This window comes from Piliocolobus tephrosceles, chromosome 15, assembly GCF_002776525.5.
Source record: "Piliocolobus tephrosceles isolate RC106 chromosome 15, ASM277652v3, whole genome shotgun sequence".
Taxonomy (NCBI): Eukaryota; Metazoa; Chordata; class Mammalia; order Primates; family Cercopithecidae; genus Piliocolobus; species Piliocolobus tephrosceles.
Window position 1 is genome coordinate 85,601,625 of NC_045448.1, and position 23,748 is coordinate 85,625,372.

General features: G+C 37.2%; 1 protein-coding gene across 1 annotated transcript in view; it reads right to left on the reverse strand.

Annotated features, from left to right (window-relative positions):
• Positions 1-23,748, reverse strand: part of LOC113225191 (dynein heavy chain 6, axonemal-like) — a 53,485-nt gene that overhangs the window by 13,508 nt on the left and 16,229 nt on the right. The window contains exons 6-11 of the mRNA XM_026456429.1: positions 18,421-18,569; positions 16,935-17,042; positions 5,013-5,568; positions 4,051-4,173; positions 1,035-1,217; positions 340-483 (exon numbers count right to left, since the gene is read on the reverse strand). Of these exons, the coding sequence (XP_026312214.1) occupies positions 340-483; positions 1,035-1,217; positions 4,051-4,173; positions 5,013-5,568; positions 16,935-17,042; positions 18,421-18,569 (1,263 nt within the window). The remainder of the gene's footprint in view (positions 1-339; positions 484-1,034; positions 1,218-4,050; positions 4,174-5,012; positions 5,569-16,934; positions 17,043-18,420; positions 18,570-23,748) is intronic.

Below are 23,748 nucleotides of genomic sequence, written 5' to 3' on the forward strand. Positions count from 1 at the left end.
CCAAGTACTTTCCGGCAATTCAGAATAGCTAACCAATCACACTGTTATTTTCACACTGCGAAAAATAAATTTACTGACTAGAATTCAATAGTTGTTTACAGTAGAGAGTTTTTATATACGTATACATCTTACTTTTTTAATATGACTAGGAGAGGGCTCCTAACTTAAAAAATATGATAAATGTTATCTATGGTTAGAAAAACATAAATACTTTTAGGAACCAGCTTAGTGTATAAGTTATATTTTCAATAGAACTAAAGCTTTTAAAGTTTTAATCTTAAAATTTAATTTTAATGATTCAGAATTATTATGCTAAAATGTAATTTATTTGGTTCTTACCCTGGCATCAGGATTATCATCAAATTGTGTTCTAATAAATGTATCAAAAGAATCCCAATAGTTTTCGGTTAGGTTTCCACCCAAAGACCACAAATAACAGAATACAAAAGTCTGACATAGTATAGTGTTCAGTTTTGTTTGTTCCTGAAAGAATAAAGAGAGACAGACTTAATATTTTATATATAAACATAAAAAGAATCCTAAGCTGCAAAGTGTAAAGGTATTTTTCTTTCATTTAGACTAACACATTTTTAAATGGGCACAGTGTATGTTTCTTACACTTCATGCAATGGTTCACAGAGTAGTGTTTTCTTATAGTTATATATTATAATCACTGAAGAGAAAATGAATGAGAAGGAATATGAAGGGGAAAAAAGTCCAAGTTTGTCTTTCAACTGATTATTATAATTTTTTAAATACCTGCATGAAGGTATTTGAGCAGATTGAGAATATCTTGTATTGGGAATATGTTGTAGACTGTAAGAGAATTCAAAATTGAGTAGAGGAATAAACTATACATGCTAACGTTCCTTGTAGCTTTGAGATTCTATGAATGTAATCATAGCTATTAGTCCCCTGAAAAATTAACTTAAAAATCAAATGGTTATATTTTAGAATGGAGTCATTTCTTTGCAAGGAATTTATACAATAATCTAATTTTTCTAACTTCATAGCAGTAAGAAAACTCTTCATACCATTGCCAAGTTAACTCCATCTTTCCCAAGTATCAAGGACTCCAATAAGCAACAGAGTGTAGTAACCTTGCTGATGTCCACTTGTGGAATTGCTTGGCTGCACTTTTTATTGATAAAATGTAAACCTTCATCAACATAACGTTGGAAAAGATTTAATATATATTCTTGGGTTTCCTCATTCAGCTGAAAATGAAACAAATGATAGTTTAGCAAGACCTGATAAATACATAATTCAGTTTAGAATTGGGTTGGTTAAAATCTGGATATTTCTCTATATTCAGTGATCTTTAAACCAAAGGCTATAACTATCACAACATATTAAATAAATTAAATTTTAAGGAAACCTTTTATGACTGGGAAGGGATACATGGGGAAAATTATGGGTAGTTGATTACGTTCTATTTCTTGGTCTGGCAATGGGTTCAGAGGTGTTAATTTCATAATTATTTCTTAAGCTGCCAATACATAAAATATTTAAAAGTGAATTCAGTCCCTCTCACTACTCTTATTCAACTTTGTCCTGAAGTCCTAGCTAATGCAATAGGACAATAAAAGGAAATAAAAGGTATACAGATTGGGAAGGAAGAAGTAAAACTGTCTTTGTTCACAAATAACATAATTGTCTATGTGGAAAATCTACCTAAATTGACAAAGCAAAACAAACAAAACTGGAACTCATAGGTAATTATAGCAAAGTTGCAGGATATGAGGTTAACATATACAAGTCAATCATTTTCTTATACACCAGCAAGGAGCAATTGGAATTTGAAATTAAAAATACAATACAATTTACATTAGTGCCAAAAATAAATTAATTATAAATATAACAAAATATGTACTAGATCTATATAAGACAAGCTATAATACTCTGATGAAAGAAGCTAAAGAACTACTAAATAAATAGAGAGAAATACCATATTCATGGATAGGAAGACTAAATAAGTCTTACGATGTCAATTTCTCCGATGTTATCTATAAATTCAACAAAATCTCAGTCAAAATTCCAGTAAGTTACTTTGTGGATTAATTGACAAACTGATTCTAAAGTTTATATGGAAAGGCAAAAAACCCAGAATAACCAACACAACAATGAAGAAAAAGAACAAAGTTGAAAAACTGACACTACCCAACTTCAAGACTTACTATACAGCTGCAGTAATCAAGACAGTGGGTTATTGGTGAAAGAATGGACAAGTAGATCAATGGAACAGAATGGAGAGCACAGAAATAGACCTACATAAATACAGTCAATTGATTTTTAACAAAAAAGCAAAGGCAATCCGATGGAGAAAGGACAGTCTTCAACAAATGGTGCTGGAACAACTGGATATACACATGCAAAAAAACGAATTTAGACACAGACCTTATACCCTTCCTAAAAATTAACTGAAAATGGATTATAAATGCAAAACACAAAATATGAAGTTTTTAGAAGATAACAGGAGAAAATCTACATGACTTTGTGCTTGGTGATGACTTCTTAGGTATGACACCAAAGGCATCATCCATGAGGGAACAAACTGGTAAGCTGAATTTCATTAAAATTAACTTCTACTCTGGGAAACACACTGTTATGAGAATAGAAGATGAAATATTTATACAATGTGAAGATTGTAAAAAAAAAAAATCCAATGCTAAAAAGAAATAAGTTACCAAACCACAGAAAGACATGGAAGTACCTTAAATGAATATTACCAAGTAAAAAAAAGGCAGTCTGAAAAGGCTATGTACTATACAATTTCAACTGTATGACATTCTAGAAAAGGTAAAACTACAGAGATAGTAAAAAGATCAGTGGTTGCAGGGGTTAAGGGATGGGGAGGAGGGATGATATTCAGAAGGTAGAGCTCAGAGGATTTTTAGAGCAATGAAACTATTCTGCCTGATACTATAATGGTGGAAACATGACACTATGCATTTTTCAAAACCCATAAATTGTACACAAAGAGTGAACTCTAACACAAAGTATGCACTTTGGTTAATAATAATGTACGAATACTGGTTCACCATTTATGCAGTGTTAATAATAGGTGAAACTGGGGGTGAGGGAGTACATGGGAACCCTCATTTCTGTTTAATTTTTCTATAAACTTAAAACTGCCCTAGGAATAAAAATGTCTGCTAATTTTTAAAAAAGTGAATTCAGAAAAGTTAAAAGTCTTAAGGTAGCCAATGATAAACTCTCAATTCTGAGAATTACTGTTTTTAATAAGGTACTCTGAGATTAGACCATAATATTCTTAAAATGTTCATGCAAAGAAAGGAGGAAAACAATAGTTTTCTGGCTCATCTTTGGAGGGGGAGAGGCAGAGACAAAGAAGGCTTATTTGGAGTAGGGGATGAGATGTGGGGGAAACATCTCAAAGGACTACTTGTTCAGCTAAGCTAAAGAGAAAAATTCTGTGTTAGAATGGAGAAGCTACAGAAAGTAGTATGAAACTGATTTGTTTTGAATAACAATGTATAAGCTTTTCTTCAATTTGGGTGGAATTGTACCTCTGAGGTTAGAATGTGTCTTAGGTCTTGCACCTACAATTGGGGTAGGGTGTAAATGGGTTTTCTTTTATCTTTGGCTGTCACAGGTGTTAGGGGCTCTGAAAATCCAAAAACAATGACAGTTAGGGTCTAGACTTAAATATTCTTTTTCTTCATTTTGGTTCTGTTTTATTACTCCCAAGCTTTCTGCAAAGTCTCAATGCCTCAGGCTGTTGTAGTTGTGTTTTTAGGGACTCACAAAAGGGGCTTGTGTTTCAGTCTGGGGAGAAGCCAGACAGAATAGGCAGGAGGCAGTGTGAGTACGCTGGCTGGCAGGCTGGGGTAACAAGAAATGAGGACAGATTTGGGGAGTATATAAACATTCCTGGAGGATTCTAGGAATCCATAGGGAGGACTAGGTAAAATAATGGAGTCCCCTCAATCAAGCACCATGAGTCCTTAACATATTGTTATTTGTGCACTAGAAGGCAACGTGAGTCCTGACAGATGGAGATATTGGGGAATATCTGATTGCACTTACATTTTTAGAAATACCCTTCATCCAAGTTTTAACATAAGGCATCCATTTCAATTCTTCAGGATCCACAAACACCATTCCACATCGACTGACAGTTGCAGGGGAGGCAACCCGCAGATCTTGCACCTAAAGTTGAAGAAAGTTGAGCAGGAAACCGCTAATATGATACTTCCTTATTTCTCCAACTTCAGTGTTCACACTTATAAAATGATTTACACTTTTAAAGTCTAACTTAACATTGAAAGGCTTTGTGTGGAAGAGAGTGGGAGAGCAATAAGTAATTAGAAATGCAAGAACAAAGTTAAATGAGTATAAGGCGAAAAAAATTCCCACAAGTACAGGAGGATACTATCAAATTCTATGGGCAGGGCTATTTTTTCTTTCTTCTCTTTGCTTTTCTCTTTTCTCCTTTTCATTCTTGTATTAGAATCCCTAGCACATAGTAGGCATCCAGTCAGTATTTGATGAATGAATAGAACACAGGTGGCATTCTTCATAATGTTTGTAGCTGTACTTGGTCCACATTCCTCTCCCAAACCCTCATCAAATATTCATATCACAGTGGGATAATTTATTCTTATTCAATATAATAATTTTTACATTTAAAATGCATTTCAAATGATACAAAGCGCTCTCTCTCTTTCTTCCTCTCTCTCCCTATCTCAGGGAAGCCAGAATTTATTGTACTTCCTATTTATAGAGATAAGAACATTTGAGACTTTGGCTGTCAATCTATTACAAAAGGATAATTTATAAGTAAACAGAACATAATAATAGACATTACAGATAGTAAAGGCTACATCAGTGTGAGAAAAAATGTAATAATGGTATGCCATAATAATAATAATAATGGTATGCCATATTACCATAATAATAATGGTATGCCATAATAATGGTATGCCACATTACTGTGGAGTGAAATCATTCATTAAATACACTTATTACACTTAAAGTAATACACTTACCTCAAAAAGCATGTGAATTTGAGGTGTGAGTTTAATCCTCTCACTGTTAGCCAGGCAAAGCATCTTGTTATCATCCAGCACTGTATTCATGTTTTCAATCCAAAGAGCATCTACTGGCCCATCACTGATGATCCATTTATGGTCTTCTGAAGTATCATTCACAGCTGCTCGGACACTTAGTGCCATCAAACCATCTTTCCATTCCAAGGTTAAGTTATTAATCTCTCCATATAATTCACCCATGGTAATTGATTTAGGGTTGAGAACATATGTTTTAACTGGTTGGTAAAAGGGATTTTCTATCCCAAGTTTTTGTAAATTCCCTAAAGTTTCTGCTAGTATTCGGTAAACTGTGGTCTTGCCACCTCCTGTTGGTCCAACTAACATAACACCATGCCTTACTAGCATTGTTTCATACAACTGTATCACCTTTCTAATCATACACATCTCAGGCTGAAGATTTTGTCCATTCATGACATCCACAATTGTTGACTGTAAAATACCATAATCATGTTCTGGAATTTGGACTCCAGGAAAAAGGTCAGATATGATTCCACTGTCAAAACAAAAGTAAGATCAATTAGGAGCAACTGGTCATTGATCCTTTCCCATATTTGTTACAATCAATGAAATATTATGAGTCTTATTGTTTCTCCTTGATATTTCTCTTCTGAACATGTACAGTATTAGTTTGTCCTACATGCTGTACCAGAATCTATCATTTCTCTGATATCATGTATGATTTTGTTTGTTTCCTGTATAGTAGACCAATGTTCATAAGTATATTAGGAGCTTCTTGGGAGTAAGCAGTATCTCTTGTGTTTCCTTCTGTATTTCTCACAGTACACGGCACAGTACCAAACATAAAGAAGGTGATGAACTTATTTTTAATTATTTAAAAAATTATAAAATATCTCATTTAAAAATTTAAAATTATTTAAAAATTATATTTAAAATTATATTTGTAGCTCAAATTTTCCTAAAATCACTTACATATGCTCATAACTGTATGTGGCTATTCAGAAAAATAAGATGAATATAGAATTAAAATTAGTATTATGCAAGAAGGGAGGAAGGAAAAATGTGACTGTTTCTATAGGAAACAGTTGATATGAGATGTTTCTATGGGAAAAAAGAAGATAAATCTTTACCTCACATTATATACACAAATACATCTGTGATACAGTTAAAATCTTACATAAAGTGATGAAAGTACTAGAAGAAAGTACAAGAGCTAAATTTTGCAACATTGTGGTAAGGCGGTCTTTCTAAGAAAGACAGGATATCTACAACTGTAAAAAGAAGTTGACAGAGTGAAAAAAGAAAAACAAACAGACAAAAATCAAACTTCTGTGAGATAAAAGGCTTTATATACAAACCTAAAGCATGAATGAGAGACTTAGAAAAACATTTCCAATGTTTATAACAGATAAAGGTTATGTGTTTCTATAAATCAGTAAGTAAGAGTACAATAGGAACATGCTCCAAGAATAATAATTATAAATAAATAATGAACATAGGAAATGATAGCCAATGACTCTAATAGTTACAGAAATGAATATTAAAATAGGCTACTACATTTGGCCTCTCTTTAAAACACTTATGGGGAAATAGGCACCTTCATAAAACCACGTATGTAAGTGTAAAAGGGTAACTCATCTTTGGAGGACAATTAGATTGAATCTATTTAAATAAAAAATGTGCAAACCCTATGTCCTAGGAAACTTACTTCCAGGAATCTCCCTTGTAGAAATATCATACCTGTGCAAAGATATATGTATAGGAATGTTCATTATTAGCATAGAAAACAATTAGGAAAAAATCTGAATGTCCATATATAAGACCTTTCACATTAAAATAGTTCTATAGGTTTATTATGTCTCAAAGTACCATCTTATATAATAGCAGTCTAGCAGCAGTACAAAAAAATAGACTCATGCATATATACTAATATGAAAAAGATGCTCAAGATATACAACTAATTGAAAAAGCAACAGCTGTAAAAATAGAAATGTATTAAAGGTAATACATGAAAATGTCAACCAATTTATTTCTCCGGAAAGATGGAACAGACTTACTTTTCCCTATTCCTTCCATTAAGTACAACTAAAATCCCTGTACATTAAGTAAAATAAATGAAAGAAGACTCTGAAAGGTAGAGAGAAGGCAGGCTGGCTAGGTACTTAAGATGCAAGCAATAACAGTGTCGAGTCTCTTGTGTCTTTTTGTCTTTTACATCCTGGCAATACAGAAATGCCAATGGGCATGGATTTTTTAAAAAGCCCCAGGAAAAGCTTACCGCCTTTATCCAAAGGACCAGGAAAGTGGCAGCCCAGCAAGACAGAAAACTTTTAGGCAATAACTGCTCTACTCTAACCAAACACCACTGAAAACTCCTGAGGTATTTATTCCTACCCACACCAGCAGATACTGAGTACGGAGCCCAGACTTCCACTCTAGCTAGGGTGTAACAAGTCTCCTGAAATTCCTCTCCTCATTCCCCCATGGTGTCAGAGAAGGCCATATAGGGATGTACTTTCATCCTCACTGGGAAGTAATGATGCTCCCTTTGGTATTAGTGGAGACCATATGGGAAGCCTGGACTCCCAGCCCTCCCCAGGAATAATGAAGCACCCCTTCCTCTCTCTGATGGGTGGCATCAGAGGAGGCTCAGTGGAGAGTTAGGACTTTTACCACTGTCCAGGGGTAATAAAGCTGTCTTCCCTGTGGCATCAGTGGAGGTTACGTGGGGAGCAGTAATGAGGTATTTCTACTCTTCTATCCAGGACAATATCACTGGGGGACTGCCAGGGAGCTGGAACTCCCACCCCTACACAGCAGAAATGACTGCTCCCACCAGACATCAATAAAACTTGAATTCTATCCCCACCTGGAAGTAACAAAGTTGCATTTCTAATTTCTCTTGCTGGTGTGGCATCAGGAAAAGCCAGCTAAAACAAGTTTAGATAAGATCTAGAGTCTCATAACATAATATCTCAGATAAGTAGGTTTCAATAAAAATCATTCACCATATCAAAAGCCAGAAAGATCTCAAACTGAACTAAGAGAGACAATCAATAGATGCTAACACTGAGATGAGAGAGATGTTAAAACTGTCTGACAAATGTATTTTATTTCTTAAGGGATACGGTCTCACTATACTGCCCAGGCTGGCCTTGAACTCCTGGGCTCCAACAACCTTCCTGCCTCAGCCTTCTGACTAGCCAGGACTATAGGTGCATGTGACTACACACAGGTGAGATCGTTATCTTAAAACAGACATCATGAAAATGTTTTAAGAACCCATTATGAACACATTAGAAACAAAAGAATATAAGGACATCTCAGCCAAAAAAAAAAAGGAAAGAAAAAAGAATATACAAAGAACCTATTAGAAATTTTAGAACTGAAAAAAATACAATAAAAAATCAACAGATGGGTTCAAGAGCAAAATGGAAGGGATAGAGGAAAGAACTGGTAAACTGCAAGACAGAATAATAGAAGTTACCCAATCTGAACAAGACAGAGAAAACTGTCTGAGAAAAGAATGAGCAGCCCTTGGAGACCTATGGAAATATAACAAAAGATCTAACATTTGTGTCACTGGAGTCTCAAACGATGGGGAAAGATGAAAGAGCTGAAGAAGTATTCAGAGAAATGATGACTGAAAATGTCACACATTTGCCAAAAAGCACGAACCTACAGATTTAAGAAGTTGATCAAATCTCAAACAGGATGAACCTGAAGAAATCCATATGATGAAACAACATAGTCAAACTTCTAAACACGTAAGACAATGAAAACAATCTTAGCAGCAGCCAGAAGAAAAAAAAGAAATGACACCTTACCAACAGGGAAAAAAAAAACCACACAGAATGATAGCAAAATTCTCATCTGAGACCATGGAGGCTGACAGGAAGTGGTACATCTTTTTTAAAAAATGTTTGATTTTCAGTTCTGGGGTACATGTGCAGGATGTGCAGGTTTGTTACATAGGTAAATGTGTGCCATGGTGGTTTGCTGCACCTATCAATCCATCATGTTTCAGCTCCCACTTATAAGTGAGAACATGCGGTGTTTGGTTTTCTGTTCCTTCACTAGTTTGCTGAGTTTATGGTGTCCAGCTTCATCCATGTTCCTGTAAAGTACATAATCTCATTCCTTTTAATGGCTGCATAGAATTTCATGGTGTACGTGGGAAGTACATGGTACAACAGCTTTCAAGTACTGAAACAGCTGTCACTCCAGAATCCTATACCCAGGGAAAATATCCCTCTAGAATGAAGGCATATAAAATAAAGACATTCTCAGATAAAGGAAAAGGAAATGAATTTGCAGTCAGCAGATCTACCATGAAGAATGGCTAAAGGGAATTTCCCTAAGCAAAAAGATACGATGAAAAGAAGCAAACTTGGGGCATCAGAAAGAAAGAATACGATAATAAAAATATGAGCTCCTATTATGAACATGGTATTACCATTCATTGTGAAATGTAATTGTATATTTATATATAAGCATCCTTCAGAGAGATGCTGTGGGTTCAGTTTCAGACCACTACAATAAAGTGAATATAGCAATAAAGCAACTCATTTTTTGGTTTCTCAGTGCATATAAAATTTATTGTATGCTATACTGTAGTCATTTAAGCATGCAATAGCGTTATGTCTAAAAAATGTACATACCTTTATTTAAAAATGCTTTATTGCTAAAAAAGGTTAATGACCATCTGAGCTGTCGGCAAGTCATAGTCTTTTTGCTGGCAGAGGGTCTTACCTCAATGTTGATAGCTGCTGACTGAGCAGGATGGTAGTTGCTGAAGGCTGGAGTGACTGTGGCAATTTCTTAAAATATGACAACAATAATGTTTGCCATGTTCATTGACTCTTTTGTGAAAGATATCTATGCGCATGTGATGCTGTTTGATAGCATTTTACTCACAGCAAAACTTCTTTCAAACTTGAAGTCAGTTCTCTCAAACCCTTCCACTGCTTTATCAACTATATTTATATAATAGTCTGAGTCTTTTGTTGTCATTTCAACAACATTTACAGCATCTTCACCAGGAATAGATCCCATCTCAGGAAACTACTTTCTTTGCTAATCCATAAGAAGCAACTTCTCATCCATTCACGTTTGATCATGAGATTGCAGCAATTCAGTCACATCTTCAGGCTCCACTTCTAATTCTAGTTCTCTTGCTGTTTCCACCACATCTGTAGTTACTTCCTCCACTGAGGTCTTAAACCCCTCAAAATCATCCATGAGGGTTGGAATCAACTGTTTCCAAACTCCTGTTAATGTTGACATTCTGTCTTACCATGAGTCATGAATGTTCTTAATGACATCTAGAATGATGAATCCTTTTCAGAAGGTTTTAAAATTAACTTTGCCTGGATCCATTAGAGAAATCACTATCTATGGCAGATAGAGCATCACAAAATACGTTTCTTAAATAATAAGACTTGAAAGTTTAAAGTACTCCTTGATCCAGGGGCTACAGAATGGATGCTGCGTTAGCAGGCATGAAAACAACATTCATCTGCTTGTACATCTCCCTCAGAGGCCTTGAGTGACCAGGTGCAGTGCCAGTGAGCAGCAATATTTGAAAAGGAGTCTTTTTTTCTGAGCAGTAACTCTCTCTTTTTTTTTTTTTTTTGATACGGAGTCTCGCTCTGTCGCCTGGGCTGGAGTGCAGTGGCCGGATCTCAGCTCACTGCAAGCTCCGCCTCCCGGGTTTACGCCATTCTCCTGCCTCAGCCTCCGAGTAGCTGGGACTACAGGCGCCCGAGCAGTAACTCTCAATGGTGATTTAGCCCTTTTCTCATTTAGAACAAAAAAGGGCAGCTCATTTAATTTTATATAAACATGCTCTGTGAGGCTAAAAGAAATCTGATTGCTTTTCAGTGTGAAAATAAAATGTAAAAAATGTTCTTGGAGTTATTTCTTAACAGAACTAACATTAGAATCATCCAAATCATCAGAGTCATCTATTTTGGAAAAATCAGATTCATCAAATGAATCTTGGGCCAACGACTATTAAAAAAACAATGTTAATATCATGCATAGGAATGTTATGCTTTCTAGGATTTGACATTTTCACTGATCAAGAATTACTATGTTTTGTAAGTGGAAATACCACTACTAAAAACAAAATGCTATACAATGATGCCTTTTGTTTCCAAAGTCAGTATACTAGAGCAATGTGAAAATAATAATAAAAGTGAGATAATTCCTGACAAAGTTATCTCGGGTTAAATTCTGCAGCCACAAGTACAAATTCTGCGCTGCCAATGAGTACTCTCAGGGCAAACGGGAAAAGGGTTAAAATATTCAGTAAACCATTCTCTAAACAGACATGCTGTCATCCAGGCCCTGTTGGTGCATTTTTAGAGCACAGGCAGAGTAGATTTAGTGTAATTCTTAAGGGCCTTAGGGTTTTTGGAGTGGTAAATGAGCATCGGCTTTAACTTAAGACCACCAGTTGCTTTAGCCTCTAACTAGAGTAAGCCTGGCCTTTAAAGCTTGGAAGCCAGGCGTTGGTGTCTCCTTTTTCACTATGAAAGTCCTATATGGCATCATCTTCTAATAGAAGGCTGTTTTATCTACATTAAAAATCTGTTGCTTAGTGTAGCCACCTTCATCAGTGTTCTTAGCTCTGGATAACTTACTGCAGCCTCCACATCAGCATTTGCTACTTTACCTTGTACCTTATATGTTATGGAAATAACTTCTTTGTTTCAACTTCATGAAGGAAACTTCATGAAGCTAGCTAGAAAAATAAGTTTGAAGCTAGCTACTTCACCAGGAGTAGATCCCATCGCAGGAAACTACTTTTGGTTGGGTACGGTGGGCTCACACCTGTAATCCCAGCACTTTGGTAGGCTGAGGCGGGCTAATCACCTGAGGCCAGGAGTTCAAGACCAGCCTGGCCAACAGGGTGAAACTCTTCCTCTACCAAAAATACAAAATTAGCCAGCGGTGGTGGTGTGCGCCTGTTAGTCCCAGCTACTTGGGAGGTTGAGGCAGGAGAATTGCTTGAACCTGGCAGGCAGAGGTTGCAGTGAGCCAAAATTGTGTCACTGCACTCCAGCCTGGGTGACAGAGTGAGACTGTCTCAAAGCAAAGAAACAAACAAACAAAACATGGCTTTCTTTGCTAATCTATAAGAAGCATCTCCTCATCCATGCAGGTTTTATTATGAGATTGCAGCAATTCAGTCACATGTCTGCTAGCTTTGAACTTTTCTTCTGCAGCTTCCTCACCACTTTTTCCCCCTTTACAGAATTGAAGAGAGTTAGGGCCTTGATCTGGATTAGGCTTTGGCTTAATGGAATATTGTGGCTGGTTTAATCTTTTATCCAGACCACTAAAACTTTCTCCTTATCAGTAATAAGGTTACTTTCTGTTTCTTATCAGTCATGTATTCACTGGAGTAGCACTTTTAATTTCTTTCAATATCTTTTCTTTTGCATTCACAATTAGGCTATTTGGCACAAGAGGCCTAGCTTTCAGCCTATCTTGGCTTTAGACATGTCTTCCTCACTAAATTTAATCGTTTCCAGCTTTTGATTTAAGGTGAGAGGTGTGTGACTCTTCCTTTCATCTGAACACTAGTGACCATTGTAGGGTCATTAGTTGACCTAATTTCAATATTATTGTGTCTCAGAGAAGAGGGAGGCCCAAGGAGAAGGAGAGAGATGGCAGAACGGCTGTCTGTGGAGCAGTCAGAGCACACACATTTATCAGTTAAGTTTGCTGTCATGGATGGGTGCAGTTTGTGGTGCTCCCAGAACAACCGCAATAGTAACATCAAAGATCACTGATCACAGATCACCATAACAGATATAATAATAAAAAAGTTTGAAATATTCTGAGAATTACTAAAATTGCCACATATACACATGGTAAATACAAACTGTTGGAAAAATTGTGCTGATAAACTTGCTTGATGAAGGGTTACTACAAACCTTCAATTTATAAAATACATGACATCTGTGAAGTGCAATAAAATGAAGTGAAATAAAATGAGGTATGCCTGTAGATACCTCTGCCCTCAACACTGGAGACACAGACAGTCACATACACAGGATCACAACAAACTAGTATAGGAGCCAGTGCCAGGGTAGGAAAATGTGAGCTGTAATTGATAAATTGCTTTAGGCTAGATGTGGAGATGTCTGAGAGTTAAAAACTCCAGGGGCATCTAGTCACGGGGTGGAGGGGCACATCTTTTGTGAGTTTTACCTCTAGGAGCTCAACCAGGTTCTTGGAGTAAATATCTGAGAGAAATCCCATCATGTGAAAATTTTTGCAATCTATGCATCTGGCAGAGGTCTAATATCCAGCACCTATAAGGAACTTAAACAAATTTATAAGAAAAAACAAACAGCCCCATTAAAAAGTGGGCAAAGTACATGAACAGGCACTTCTCAAAAGACGACACACATGCAGCCAACAAACATGAAAAAAACTCAACATTACTGATCAATAGAGAAAGGCAGATCAAAACCACAATGTGATACCATCTCATGCCAGTTAGAATGGCTATTATTATTATTATTATTATTATTATTATTATTTTTGAGATGGAGTTTCACTTTTGTCGTCCAGGCTGGAGTGCAATGGCACAATCTCGGCTTACTGCAACCTCCACCTCCTGGGTTCAAGTGATTCTCCTGCCTTAGCTTCCCAAGTAGCTGGGACTACAGGTATGTGCCACCATGCCCAGCTAATTTTATATTTTTAGTAGAGACAGGGTTTCACCATATTGGTCAGGCTGGTCTCAAACTCTTGACCTCAGATGATCCACCTGCCTTGTCCTCCCAAAGTTGTTGGGATTACCGGTGTGAGCCACCACGCCCGGCCTAGAATGGCTATTACTAAAAAGTCGAAAAACAACAGATGTTGGTGAGGTTGTGGAGAAAAAAGAATGCTTTTACACTGTTGGTAGGAGTGTAAGTTAGTTCAACCACTGTGGAAAGCAGTTTAGTGATTCCCCAAAGAGCTAAAAACAGAACTACCATTTGACCCAGCAATCCCATTACTGGGTATATGCTTAAAAAAATATAAGTCATTCTGTTATAAAGACACATGCATGTGTATGTTCATTGCAGCATTATTATAAATAGCAAAGACATGTAACCAACTTAAAAACCCATCAATGAGAGACTGGATAAAGAAAATGTAGTACATATGCACCTTGGAATACTATGCAGCCATAAAGAGGAATGAGATTATATCCTTTGCAGGAACATGGATGGAGCTGGAGGCCATTATCCTTAGCAAACTAATGCAGGAACAGAACACCAAATACTGTATGCTCTCACTTATAAGTAGGAGCTAAATGATGAGAACACATGGACACATGGTGGGGAACAACACACACCAGAGCCTGTCGGAGGGTGGGGAGTCAGAGGAGGGAGAGGGTCAGGAAAAATAGCTAATGGATGCTGGGTGAATGCCTGTGCAGCAAACCACCATGGCACATGTTTACCTATGGAACACACCTGCACATCATGCACATGTACCCTGGACCTTAAAATAAAAGTTGGAAATGAAAACAAAAAAAAAATCACATTTGAAAAAAAAAAAAAGAAATCTCTTCATGCTTCTGGCAGGGGAGGGGAAAAGAAACCATTACGAAATAGGTTGGAGCACCCTGCTTTTTCTAATAAGAAGAAGCCAGGATAATTAATCAGAGCCTAACCTGCTAGAGTTTTGTCAGAGCCTAACAGACCTGGGGGAAGGGAAACATCAACTCCAGCTGGCTCTAGCCTTTCACTGGGAGAAGGGAATTACCAAACTCTAGGCCACTGTAGTCACCGTGTACCACCTAACAGGGGGAGAAAAAAAGCGAGAAACACTTATGAAGCTTACAGTTGGCATAGGCTCATTAAAAGACTGAGTCCTAATCCTAGGACAATAGAACACTTTCCCTCCTGCTGCACTTTACCACTACATTACTTATAGCCAATTTACTTTTGGCCCAGTTCTTTTTATTTTCTAAACCTACATCATGTCCAGCCATCAAGAAAATATTATGAGGTATAATAAAGGGCAACCCCTCCCCACCATTTGAAAAGACAGAGCAAGCAGTAGAACCAGACATGGGAGGGATGTTGAAATTATTGGACAGATTCTAATTATTTAGAACAATGATGATGAATACGTGAAAGGCTCTAATGGATAAAATAGACAGCATGCAGAAACAGCTGGGCAATGTAAGCAGAGATATGGAAAGCCAAAGAAAGAAGCAAAAAGAAATGCATTATCAAAACCAGCACACTATAATAGAGATGAAGAATGCCTTTGATAGGCTTATTAGTAGATTGGACACAGCTGAGGAAAGTACCTCCAAACTTGAGGGTACCTCAATAGAAACCTCTGAAACTGAAAAGTAAAGAGAATAAAGACTGGAAAAGCAACATAATACCCAAGAACCATGGTACAACTACAAAAGAGTACCACGTGTGCAATAGGAATACCAGAGGGTAAGAGAGGGAGAAAAGAACAGAAGAAATATTTGAAAGAATAATAACAGAATTTCCTCAAATTAATGTCACCCACCAAACCTTAGATCCAGGAAACTCAGAAAACACTAAGCAGGATAAATACCTAAAAATTATACCGAGGCAGGTCATTTTAAAACCACAGAAAATTAAAGAAAAAAATATAGAAAGAAGCCAGAAGGAAAAAAAAAAAACAAACACTTTACCTATAGATGAGCAAAGATAAGAATTTCATTTGACTTTTCCTCAGAAACTATGCAAGCAAGAAGAGAGGGGAGTGAAACATATGAGGAAAACCCCACCAACCTAGAATTCTGTACCCTGTGAAATTATCCTTCAAAGGCGAAGGAGAAATAAAGACTTTCTCAGACAAATAAATATTGAGAAAATTTGTTGCCAGTAGCCCTGCCTTGCAAGAAATATTAAAAGAAGTTCTTTAGAGAGACAAAAAATAACATAGGTCAGAAACTCTGATCTACCTAAAGGAAGAGCATGGAAGATGGAATAATTGAAGGTAAAATGAAAATTTTTATTTTTCTTTGTCTTAATTGATCTAACAGATAACAGTTTGTTCTAAATAGTTATAGCAACAATGTATTTGATTATGTATGCCTATGTATATATTATATATGTGCTTATGTATGTTCATATATAAGTAAAATGAATGACAGCAATGACACAAGGGATGGAAGGGAGGAATTAGGATAGAAGGGAGAAATAGAATTGTTATTATAAGGTACTAACACTTCCCATGAAACGGTATTGTGTTAATTGAAAGTGGGCTTAGATTATTTGTAAATCTATATTGCAAAATCTAGGGCAACCACTGAAAAAAGTCAAAAAAAAAAAAAAAAGGAAAAAAGAAAAAGAAATGGTGTAAATGTGGTATTAAGAAGTCTGGAGAGGGATACCAGAATACATAAATAAAAGAGTTAGAAAATGATTGTCTTTGGGAAGCTGGAGTTGGTGAAAGGCTGGGGGCTGTTGCTTTCTATGTGACTAATTTATGAAACTATTTTCTTTTTAAAACTATATACATGTATAACTTAGAGAAATGTAAAACTAAACAACAAAAAATGAAATGGATAAAAACAATTGTATTTATGTTAAGTCCCAAGTCTGAGTTTTTTTGAGTCAGAAACTTCCCTTAGGTCAGGAACTTACGGCCAAATGCTAATTTGTATAGCACATGGTCTGGTGATTAATATTTTGATAAAAAAACACAAATGATTGAAATTATGCCCAAACTTTAGTATCTTTATTTTAAACGAGTATTTCTTAAACTGCAAAATAAGTTTCTCCAGAAAAGATGGGAAAGTTTTCAGTTTGTTAGAGAAAGAAATAATTGAAGAAAAGACTACCATTTGCCACTACGTGATAGCCACGCTTTACTTGGTAATGTCTAGAAACTTACCTGAACAGAAGAGCATCATCTGTTAGAAATTTTGGCAAATTGGAGTCTCGTAAAGCTCTTATCAACACCACATCTTCATTTAGGTTTGGGTTTTCTCTTTTTAAGGATCTAAATTTAAAGGAATACTTTGGAATATTTAAAGGCATATCACAAGAACATAAGGTTGACTGTGATTTTCTAAACCTGTAGGGAGGGCAGAGACCTTCCTCTGAGGATTCCTGCTAGAAGGAGACGATCATGTTCCCTTGTGTGCTCAGCGTTCATCTCCATCAGAGCACACTGACAAGTCCTGCAATGGCTACGCAGCCTTGAAGAGAATGACAAGGACATCTTCTCAACATCCTCCCCAATCCCGATGTTATTCAACCTGAATTTATAGTTCCTTGAATACATCATGATGATTCCTATATCTGTGATTTTCTTTTCAGCCTGCCCAGAATATCTTGCCTTGTTCTTTGCCTGCTCTTATTTTTCCCCTCAAAACTCAGCCCAGTGGCTCCCTTTGCTAGAAAGCTCCTGTCCTCTATCCTCCTTCTCAGTAAACCTTGGGTGGGTGCAGCCCCGTTGCTGCCCTCCCTGCATCACAGCTACATGACTGCACATTGGTCTGTCTCTGTGACTCACTGGACTGTAGTTGTGCTCCTTCAGTGCAAGTGTATCTCAACTTCTTAGTATTCCTAGTCCTTAAATGGCCATCCTGTAAAGAGGGGACATACTATATCTGAGAGGTTAAAATATAGAACAGAGGGCAGAAAAGTGCAGGGAGATTCGTGCAGAGCCCAGTGATGCAGGAGCCAGGCAGAGGGTTTCTGGATGTGCAGAACCTGAGCCAATGAGTCATGGCCTGAAAGGAAGGACTAGAGATAAAATAGGTCTCCTCAGAGGCTCTGGACAAGTTGGGGATTCCAGATATAGTAGTTTCAAGAAGTTATAAAGAGAAAAGTTGGGGCCTGAGAAGAGGAAGGACTCTTTCTTTACTAGATCCTAGAAAAAAGTTTAGGCTTGAGCTATATTATAAAGACAGAGATGAAATTAAGACATAAGCTGAACTGAATTGGAATGATGAAGTTTCTTTAAACTCCTGAGGCTTTCTCAGGCAACATGTATGACTGGCTTTGTTGCCTATGCATAACAGACTGTGTGTCTTTTAAGTCTAGTCATACCATCTTAAGGTAGTAAAGGCGTTTGTAAACAAAAACCCAGTGTTTGCATTTGAGTTCAGGGGAAGTTAATGTTCTCCAAAGCCTAGTTGGAGGTCAGTTTCTATCGAGGACAACCATGTTAGGACTCACAGTGAAGAACTGTCATGGAATGAGGAGAGAGAGCCTGTGTCACTTTGTCATAGGAGCGTCAAGGTAAGAATGATGACAACAGCAGCAGCCAACATTTACTAATCACTTACTGTCTGAGAGCCTTTCCTGAGTTACCCATTTAATGCATTTGATCACATGGTTTGGGATTTCACTCAACTACTTTGGTTTCTTACCCAGCCATGTCCAGGACAGACTTCACAGCTCTCATGCCAAAGTCGTAGTGATCCTGCTGAGACAGCTGCTCACTGCAAAGCTTATACATCTGAGTCATTTTTCTTGCTAATATTTTACTGGATTCAAATCCTTCAGAATATAGAATTACCTAGAATAGAAAAAATAATGCAATGCTTATTACATTGTACTGATAACAATGTATTAGCATGATACCAACATAGTCAAAATTGACTCTAAGCATTATACCTTCCCAAGTTGTTATGTCTTTTAATAAAGAAACATAAAAATTGAAGGGAAAAAGGCTTTCTGTGCCACAGGAAACTGGAAGGCAGAATATTGTACGGGGATACCTAGGCACTGATTCTGTTTTCCATCTGTAGATGAAGATGTAGCTTTGGGAACATTTGGTTCAAGGAACAGAAGAGCCCAGCTTTTGAAAAGTTCCCATCGTGAAAGTTGGATGGTGTCATTAGGCCTGAGCACAAAAGCAAGAACTGAGCTTCTCTGATCCAACAGGAACACCACCCTAGTGGAAGGTGATTGCTACTAGCTCTCTTAGTTTCCTGAGGAGTCAAGGGAAGCCATGCAAAGATCGTCAGCCTCGCCTCTGCCTTTCTTCTGACAAGTTTCTGCATCCTTGGTTAAATTAATCAGATGATGCTTAGTGTCTTTTGAGAGTGGAGCTGGATGCAGACCCTTTTTTCTTTTCTTTTTTTTTATTATTATACTTTAAGTTCTAGGGTACATGTGCATAATGTGCAGGTTTGTTACATATGTATACTTGTGCCATGTTGGTGTGCTGCACCCATCAACTCGTCAGCACCCATCAATTTGTCATTTATATCAGGTATAACTCCCAATGTAATCCCTCCCCCCTCCCCATGATAGGCTCCGATGTGTGATGTTCCCCTTCCCAAGTCCAAGTGATGTCATTGTTCATTTCCCACCTATGAGTGAGAACATGTGGTGTTTGGTTTTCTCTTCTTGTGATAGTTTGCTAAGAATGATGGTTTCCAGCTGCATCCATGTCCCTACAAAGGAAGCAAACTCATCCTTTTTTATGGCTGCATAATATTCCATGGTGTATATGTGCCACATATTCTTAATCCAGTCTGTCACAGATGGACATTTGGGTTGATTCCAAGACTTTGCTATTGTGAATAGTGCCGCAATAAACATACATGTGCATGTGTCTTTATAGCAGCATGATTTATAATCTTTTGGGTATATACCCAGTAGTGGGATGGCTGGGTCATATGGTACATCTAGATCTAGATCCTTGAGGAATCACCATACTGTTTTCCATAATGGTTGAACTAGTTTACAATCCCACCAACAGTGTAAAAGTGTTCCTATTTCTCCACAGCCTCTCCAGCACCTGTTGTTTCCTGACTTTTTAATGATTGCCATTCCAACTGGTGTGAGATGGTATCTCATTGTGATTTTGATTTGCATTTCTCTGATGGCCAGTGATGATGAGCATTTTTTCATGTGTCTGTTGGCTGTATAAATGTCTTCTTTTGAGAAATGTCTGTTCATATCCTTTGCCCACTTTTTGATGGGGTTGTTTTTTTCTTCTAAATTTCTTTGAGTTCTTTGTAGAATCTGGATATTAGCCCTTTGTCAGATGAGTAGATTGCAAAAATTTTCTCCCATTCTGTAGGTTGCCTGTTCACTCTGATGGTAGTTTCTTTGTTGTGCAGAAGCTCTTTAGTTTAATCATATCCATTTGTCAATTTTGGCTTTTGCTGCCGTTGTTTTTGGTGTTTTAGATATGAAGTCGTTGCCCATGCCTATGTCCTGAATGGTACCACCTAGGTTTTCTTCTAGGGTTTTTATGGTATTAGGTCTAACATTTAAGTCTCTAATCCATCTTGAATTAATTTTCGTATAAGGAGTAAGGAAAGGATCCAGTTTCAGCTTTCTACTTATGGCTAGCCAATTTTCCCAGCACCATTTATTAAATAGGGAGTCCTTTCCCCATTTCTTGTTTTTCTCAGGTTTGTCAAAGATCAGATGGCTGTAGATGTGTGGTATTATTTCTGAGGACTCTGTTCTGTTCCATTGGTCTATATCTCTGTTTTGGTACCAGTACCATGCTGTTTTGGTTACTGTAGCCTTGTAGTATAGTTTGAAGTCAGGTAGCGTGATGCCTCCAGCTTTGTTCTTTTGACTTAGGATTGTCTTGGCAATGCAGGCTCTTTTTTGGTTCCATATGAACTTTAAAGCCGTTTTTTCCAATTCTGTGAAGAAACTCATTGGTAGCTTGATGGGGATGGCATTGAATCTATAAATAACTTTGGGCAGTATGGCCATTTTCACGATATTGATTCTTCCTATCCATGAGCATGGTATGTTCTTCCATTTGTTAGTGTCCTCTTTTATTTCACTGAGCAGTGGTTTGTAGTTCTCCTTGAAGAGGTCCTTTACATCCCTTGTAAGTTGGATTCCTAGGTATTTTATTCTCTCTGAAGCAATTGTGAATGGAAGTTCATTCATGATTTGGCTCTCTGTTTGTCTGTTACTGGTGTATAAAAATGTTTGTGAGTTTTGCACATTAATTTTGTATCCTGAGACTTTGCTGAAGTTGCTTATCAGCTTAAGGAGATTTTGGGCTGAAACAATGGGGTTTTCTAAATATACAATCATGTCATCTGCAAACAGGGACAATTTGACTTCTTCTTTTCCTATCTAGATACCCTTTATTTCTTTCTCTTGCCTGATTGCCCTAGCCAGAACTTCCAACACTATGTTGAATAGGAGTGGTGAGAGAGGGCATCCCTGTCTTGTGCCAGTTTTCAAAGGGAATTTTTCCAGTTTTTGCCCATTCAGTATGATATTGGCTGTGGGTGTGTCATAAATAGCTGTTATTATTTTGAGGTACGTTCCATCAATACTGAATTTATTGAGCGTTTTTAGCATGAAGTGCTGTTGAATTTGTCAAAAGCCTTTTCTGCATATATTGAGATAATCATGTGGTTTTTGTCTTTGGTTCTGTTTATATGCTGGATTACGTTTATTGATTTGCGAATGCTGAACCAGCCTTGCATCCCAGGGATGAAGCCCACTTGATCATGGTGGATAATCTTTTTGATGTGCTGCTGAATCCGTTTTGCCAGTATTTTATTGAGGATTTTTGCATTGATGTTCATCAGGGATATTGGTCTAAAATTCTCTTTTTTTGTTGTGTCTCTGCCAGGCTTTGGTATCAGGATGATGTTGGCCTCGTAAAAAGAGTTAGGGAGGATTCCCTCTTTTTCTATTGATTGGAATAGTTTCAGAAGGAATGGTACCAGCTCCTCTTTGTACCTCTGGTAGAATTCAGCTGTGAATCCATCTGGTCCTGGACTTTTTTTGGTTGGTAGGCTATTAATTATTGCCTCAATTTCAGAGCCTGCTATTGGTCTATTGAGGGATTCAACTTCTTCCTGGTTTAGTCTTGGAAGAGTGTAAGTGTCCAGGAAATTATCCATTTCTTCTAGATTTTCTAGTTGATTTGCGTAGAGGTGTTTATAGTATTATCTGATGGTAGTTTGTATTTCTGTGGGGTCGGTGGTGATATCCCCTTTATCATTTTTAATTGTGCCTATTGATTCTTCTCTCTTTTCTTTTTTATTAGTCTTGCTAGCGGTCTGTCAATTTTGTTGATCTTTTCAAAAAACCAACTCCTGGATTCATTGATTTTTTGGAGGGTTTTTGTGTCTCTATCTCCTTCAGTTCTGCTCTGATCTTAGTTATTTCTTGCCTTCTGCTAGCTTTTGAATGTGTTTGCTCTTGCTTCTCCAGTTCTTTTAATTGTGATGTTAGAGTGTCAATTTTAGATATTTCCAGCTATCTCTTGTGGGCATTTAGTGCTATAAATTTCCCTCTACACACTGCTTTAAATGTGTCCCAGAGATTCTGGTATGTTGTATCTTTGTTCTCATTGGTTTCAAAGAACATCTTTATTTCTGCCTTCATTTCGTTATGTACCCAGTAGTCATTCAGGAGCAGGTTGTTCAGTTTCCATGTAGTTGAGCGGTTTTGATTGAGTTTCTTAGTCCTGAGTTCTAGTTTGATTGCACTGTGGTCTGAGAGACAGTTTGTTATAATTTCTGTTCTTTTACATTTGCTGAGGAGTGCTTTACTTCCAATTATGTGGTCAATTTTGGAATAAGTGCGATGTGGTGCTGAGAAGAATGTATATTCTGTTGATTTGGGGTGGAGAGTTCTATAGATGTCTATTAGGTCTGCTTGGTGCAGAGATGAGTTCAATTCCTGCATATCCTTGTTAACTTTCTGTCTCGTTGATCTGTCTAATGTTGACAGTGGAGTGTTGAAGTCTCCCATTATTATTGTATGGGAGTCTAAGTCTCTTTGTAAGTCTCTAAGGACTTGCTTTATGAATTTGGGTGCTCCTGTATTGGGTGCATATATATTTAGGATAGTTAGCTCTTCCTGTTGAATTGATCCCTTTACCATTATGTAATGGCCTTGTCTCTTTTGATCTTTGATAGTTTAAAGTCTATTTTATCAGAGACTAGGATTGCAACCCCTGCTTTTTTTGTTCTCCATTTGCTTGGTAGATCTTCCTCCATCCCTTTATTTTGAGCCTATGTATGTCTCTGCAGGTGAGATGGGTCTCCTGAATACAGCAGACTGATGGGTCTTGACTCTTTATCCAGTTTGCCAGTCTGTGTCTTTTAATTGGAGCATTTAGTCCATTAACATGTAAGGTTAATATTGTTATGTGTGAACTTGATCCTGCCATTATGATATTAACTGATTATTTTGCTCGTTAGTTGATGCAGTTTCTTCCTAGCCTCGATGGTCTTTACATTTTGGCATGTTTTTGCAATGGCTGGTACCAGTTGTTCCTTTCCATGTTTAGGGCTTCCTTCAGGGTCTCTTGTAAGGCAGGCCTGGTGGTGACAAAATATCTAAGCATTTGCTTATCTGTAAAGGATTTTATTTCTCCTTTACTGATGAAACTTAGTTTAGCTGGATATGAAATTCTGGGTTTACAATTCTTTTCTTTAAGAATGTTGAATATTGGCCCCCACTCTCTTCTGGCTTGTAGAGTTTCTGCCGAGAAGTCTGCTGTTAGTCTGATGGGCTTCCCTTTGTGGGTAACCCGACCTTTCTGTCTGGCTGCCCTTAAGATTTTTTTCCTTCATTTCAACTTTGGTGAATCTGGCAATTATGTGTCTTGGAGTTGCTCTTCTCAAGGAGTATCTTTGTGGTGTTCTCTGTATTTCCTGAATTTGAATGTTGGCCTGCCCTACTAGGTTGGGGAAGTTCTCCTGGATGATATCCTGAAGAGTGTTTTCCAACTTGGTTCCATTTTC